This window comes from Mastigoproctus giganteus, chromosome 4 (assembly GCF_048544385.1).
Source record: "Mastigoproctus giganteus isolate SK-2022 chromosome 4, ASM4854438v1, whole genome shotgun sequence".
NCBI classification, from domain to species: Eukaryota; Metazoa; Arthropoda; class Arachnida; order Uropygi; family Thelyphonidae; genus Mastigoproctus; species Mastigoproctus giganteus.
In genome coordinates this window covers 58,157,393-58,163,392 of record NC_143578.1, presented here as the reverse complement: position 1 = coordinate 58,163,392, position 6,000 = coordinate 58,157,393, and the positions used below count along the sequence as shown (strand labels likewise).

The 6,000-nt window shown below is 34.8% G+C and overlaps 1 protein-coding gene across 1 annotated transcript in view; it reads right to left on the bottom strand.

Moving 5' to 3' along the window:
• Positions 1–254: 254 nt before the first annotated feature.
• LOC150086753 (dynein regulatory complex subunit 11-like) overlaps positions 255–6,000 on the bottom strand; it is a 283,392-nt gene continuing 277,646 nt past the window's right edge. The window contains exon 18 of the mRNA XM_090372244.1: positions 255–377. Coding sequence (XP_090228370.1) covers positions 255–377 — 123 coding nt within the window. The remainder of the gene's footprint in view (positions 378–6,000) is intronic.

The window sequence follows — 6,000 nt, the reverse complement described above, 5'->3', positions numbered from 1 at the left end:
TTCCTTCATTCGACTTCACTCTTAAAAATTTTACAGAAAGTATCTTTACGATTTTACCAAAAAAAAATTTACGTAAGTCCGAATTTACGTAACTCGGGCTTATGTAAGTCAGGGATTAACTGTATAATTGAAATTATTCAATGGCTTCATGGTTATCACAATGTTAGTAACAGTGAAAAGGATTTATGTTTTTATTGTTATTGCTTATTAATATTTGTAGTTAATGGGGACATATCTATTTTATGGAGATATGACTATTTCTTTTTTCCTTTCTTTTTGTCTGCAACTTCATCTTCTATTCCTCCTCCACCTCCTCCTCCTTTCCCAGATAACAATTTCGTGCGTCTTTTTCCAAGTGGTGTTTTAGAATACCAAATCTGCAGAATAAAATAAATTTAATTAATTCTTGTTTTATTCATAAAAGAATATCATTTATATGTACAGGTGGGCCACATGTCAGTTTACCAAGGAATAATTTCTACAAATTTATTTCAATCTTGAAGCCAGTTTCACGTCCATGTTATTTTATTAATATTATATTTTATATGATGTTATTTATGACATTTAAATGAATTTTTTAAACTGTTTTTGGTAATTTACTTTGTTAATTGTATCTCTTCTTGGTAAGCTGACATATGGCCAACCCTGTATATCTGTAGTAATAGAAACAAAAATTTTTGGGATGTGTGTGTGTCTGTGTTTTTGAAAACAAAAGAAAAATAACAATTATAATAATGCAAAACTATTCTTTATTTCCATCTAAAAAAAGTATCACTGTTTAATGCTTAAAACTCCTTTTTTTAATATGTTTGGCAGTAGGTGCACATTTCAGTTACAATTTTTATTTTCATTCAATAGCTGTATGTAAAGAATACAGAAAGACAAAGGGTTAAAATGATAGTTCTTATATAATTGATATTAATTTTTATTTATATTTTCACATAATGTAATTTATCTAAAGTGATATAATAGAAGATAATAATTAATTATATTATCTTCAATATTAGTAAATTAATAAGAGGAGTTTACCTCAATATAGTACGTAGAACACTTCCGTATGATACTCTCCAGAAATTAAAACGGAAAAAAACGAAAAAATCGACAACTTACCGGTACATTAAAGTAAAATATAAATAATTAAATAATCAATTTAACACAATTCAAAATCAATTTAAAACAATTCAAATTCAAATTAACGCAATTAAAAGAATCTAACGAAAATATTCAAAACGATCTTCAATATGTAAGAATATCACCATCACTATCCATCGAAATCTGTTATACCCAGTGGGTGTGTAAGTCAGTAAAATGGTATAAATTAGTTCTTCTGACTATTTCTGTTAGATTTTAAGCCCTAGTCTCTTTCCTTATGATCTGCATCCAGGCCTCTTATCATTCATTTTTGTTCTGAATGTCTTAACTTTGATTAAATATTAGGTGCCATAAGAGCTTTTCTTATTTTCTCATTTGTAATATAGTCTTTCCACTGCTGCCATTTGTTAGTTTCATTTACTTTTCTTAAAACTATAATTTCTGAAGATTTTAAGTTTGAACAAGTTTTTTATTTGTTATCCAGCTCTTAGCTCTGTATTTAGAAACAGCTGATGAATTTGAATTTGTTTGATTTGCTTCTGAGACTTTTACTGTTTTTCATTTCTTTCAAATCATTCATTTTCATAATTGCACAAGTAAGGTCCCCTCAGTTTGTACATAGAAATTGAGCAAATTAAGCCTTCCACTGCACCAATTTCACAATGTGATTGTACTTCACCATGAGCTGCTGTGATATGGGGAATAGCATACATTTTAAATAAATAGCAATATACTTTTCCACTGGAGCAGTGCTTTTTATTTAAAGTGTGTAATGCAATACTGGGGTAACTCTTAGTGAAGTGCTTCAACAATGTGAGAATGATGAAACTAAGCCAAACACTTAGTGTATGGCTTAGTTTACCCCATTGCTATATACAGATTGATGCTATTCCCTACTTGTACAATTATGTTTTATAGTTACCGTAGCATGGGAACCTCTGCCACAAATTAATTGAGCTTTTTTCATTTTCATTAAAGAATGTTCCTAGGTATACAAACTTACTAACTTGTTCTTTACTTAGTTATTTAGCTCATACTCTAAATTTTCCTTGTCTCTTCCAACTTTCATAACTTTTGTTTCTGTATAACTAAAGAATATATCCACAGAAAATATAATAACCATTCAAATCTGATAATATGAAGTAATTTCACCTTTGGTTAAATAAACATACATTTATTTTTAAAATAAATTTTTATTTATACAGCATAAAAATTTTTTTTATTGTAAAAATAAATATATATATTTTACTGCATAAGTAATTAAAAAGTGTAGTAATTATAACATTAATCAGCTGTGAAAATTTCTGTTACATGAAAAAAAATTGTTTTTGCATTATCATGAAACATGGAGCAGTACTCTGCCACATTAAAGCCATTTTGCCTTTATGGCCTTGTGTGAAGTCCTTTAAGGTCTAGTTAGCTGATCTCAGGCAGAGGAAGTAGGGCTCCCCCCTTTGAGTTATAATGATTCCAGGTTTTTTCGGCCTGCAGAACATACATTTGGACAATGAACAAATATTTTGAAAGATATAATATGCTTATATGAATGTAAGTTATGCTTGGGAGCCATTAACATAATAATTATTATTATTAACACAGCATTCCATGGCACATTTCAAAAGTTCTATCTTACACACAGTTATTGTTTGTTTTGTTATTTGGTTTTTAGGAGCATTAGCAACTAAGGCCATATTGCTCCGGGGATATGCGGTGGTCATTCCTTTACCTTTCCACATCCTCTGTATTTGGTGGTCATGGGCTCGAATCCCGGTCTAATCAAGAAGCGTGTGCTACGCACTGCTGCTCCTGCCCACCTGGCTATGGAGGTGCCTCACACAGTTATGGAAATCCTTGAATACCAGTTTGTATTCAAGAATTTCATAGTCACATACCAGGCACATTTTAATGTATCTGTGTTGTTCTGTGCATAAATTACAGCTACTGTTCCTACTCACAATATTTGACATCTATAACTATATGCCAACTCTAGGAGCATTGTTTGTTTTGCAGGTGTGGGTCATCATTCTTTATATGTTCCAACTGTTTATTATGAAGGTCTATTTCATTTGAGCAATAGTCATATTATGTTTGGAAAATCAAATTAGCATTAGAATTAGCAAAGGCACATGATGCAAGAAAGCAAACTTATATAGCATCAGCCAAAAAAAAAAAAAAAAAAAAGCCCTTCTCATTTCCATTTACTCCAAATGTTTGTCTAGTTCTGCCTTGAATCTATTTAAGCTATCAACTTCTACAATGACAGATGGAAGTTTCTTCCAGCCATCAACCACCCGCTGGCTAAAGGCAAACTTCCGCAAATCTATCCTACAACTGTCTTTCCTCAATTTGAATTTATGCCCTCTCAGGCAATTATTCTGTGCAAGAGGAAGAATCCCATCGGCATTGAGCATGCTCACACCATTCAAGGCTTTATACACCTCAATCAGATCATCACGCAGGTGCCTAGTCTCCAGACACTGTAATTTGCAAAACTTAAGCCTTTCTTCGTTGGTTTGGTTTGGTTTTGGTTTTTTTTTTTTTAGGAGCATTAGCAGCTTAGGCCATATTACTCCGGGATATGCGGTGGTCATTCCCTGACCTTTCCGCATCATCCGTATTTGGTGGTGACGGGCTTGAACCCCAGTCTAATCAAGAAGCGTGTGCTACGCACTGCTGCTCCTTCCCACCTGGCTACGGAGGCGCCACCTTTCTTCGTAAGAACAACCCTTTGTTCCATTCACTAATCTTGTTGCCCTTCTCTGTACTTGTTCCAGCAGCTCTACATCCTTCTTAAAATAAGGCCTCCAAACCTGTATATAGTACACAAGGTGTGGCCCTGACCATTGTATAAGACAATGGTCAGGCCACGCCTTGAGTACTGTATACAGGTCTGTCCAGGGCTGAAATGGCATACTGGTGGCAACTCCTGATTTATGACTGAACATAATATCATGACCATAGTCAAATGATCAGTATACAGATACAGGATTATTCATGATTGGTACATATCAGATCCATGTGATAGAGCAGATATCATCTTTTAAGGGCGTAAAGGGGGATATTGTTGTACACGTCAGCACTAATGCTGACGTGTATAACAAGAAGTTTGCAAACCAAGAAAATGCTCCTGACATATTCATGTATTTACATACTCACACAACCTTTTCAGTTAACTATGGCATACTCAACTAGAAAGACAGCTGTAAAGAATAAATAACATTTACCATTAACCTTCTAACCAAAAGAGGGGACACTGTTCAACCTAATGCAAAAAAAAAAAAAAAAAAAAATACTAAAGAAATATAAAAATATCTATTAGACTGTTCCATTATGAATTTTAGTATTCCATCAGTAATATCATGGTTGTCAATCTGCATTACTGATATTAGAAGATCAAGATTCATGACTACAAAAAAATCAACCTTACCCCCTTCTCACCCCATCTTTATAAAATGCAATGCACTCACTCGTGTAACTATATCATGAGTGAGATTACATGCTCACTCGTGTAACTATATCATGAGTGAGGTTACATGCTCACTCGTGTAACCATATCTTTATCACTAAAGGATAGGTGGAACAGGACCAGGGTATGTCTGTCAGGGGCAAAAGTTGATGACGTTGTAGGGCTGATATCATCTTTTAAGGGCAGAAAAGGTGATATTGTTGTACATTGGCACTAATGACCTTAAGAGTAAGAAATCTGCAGATTTATTTAACAAGTACAGGTCAATGCTGGAAAAAAGTCGCGAGTTAGGGTTAAATTTCAAAGTGTCTGCAATTCTGCCCAGACACAATAGGAAGGAGTATATAATGAGAAACTTGTCAATCAATTCGGCCCTGGAGAGACTGCAAGGCTCACAAAGTAGAATTTCTTTCAGCGTGGTCTGTGCTTGCTAACAGGAGAGACTGCTTCTACAGGGATGGGATACACTTAAATAGAAAGGGTGCAAAAATATTTGCTGATGCTATCGAGGAAGTGTTAGGTGGGTTGGAAAAATGCTAGATTGAGGGGATACATGGACTAACAGATTAACAGTAGCTGCTGGCAGAGGTGAAAGTGGTTCTTGCACTGCTTCTATTGGAATGAGCAGCAGCCTGGAAAACAAGGTGCAGGAGATTTCAGAGACTGCTGGGAGTCAATGCAGAACAAGCAAATACATGGGCTGTGTTAGGGTAGCAAAGATTAGGAACAGGTGCATGTATACTTGCACATACACAAATTGCTAGGAGTTTTGTAAATAAATTTGATGAATTTGAGGTGTTGGTCAAAACATCAAAGGCAGATAGTGTTGGGATATCAGAGACATGGTGTCACACAGATATAAGGAATGCAGAAACGGAATTTGGGGAGTACAATGTGTACAGGAAGGATAGGAAGGGAGGAGAGGTTATGCTATTAGTTGAGAAACATAAAATCCAAGGAAGTACAGCCAGTCGACACTGAGCTAGATGCTCTTGTAATAATTGAGTGAGATAGATGATCTTGAGAGTAAAGTGGAGGAGAAATTGTTGAAGATAAATAGAAGAAAGGCACCTGGGGTGGATGAGATCTATCCAGTTATATTAAAGGAGGCAGCAAAGGAAGTAAGCAATCCATTAGCCATAATTATGAGAGCTTCCTTGGACTCAGGGGAGGTACCCACAGACTGGAGATGTGCAAATGTAACCCCAATTCACAAAGGAGGATCAAAGGCTGACACAAGTAATTATAGACCTGTGAGTTTAACTTCTGTTCCAGGATAATTAATGGAAGCACTGCAGGATCATCTTGACAAGAATTCTGTTATAGCTCAGACACAGCATGGTTTTGTTAAGGGAAGGTCTTGCCTGACCAATTTGATTGGATACTATGATGTAGTCACAAAAGAATTGGATGCAGGGAATAACTTTGATATTATATATTTG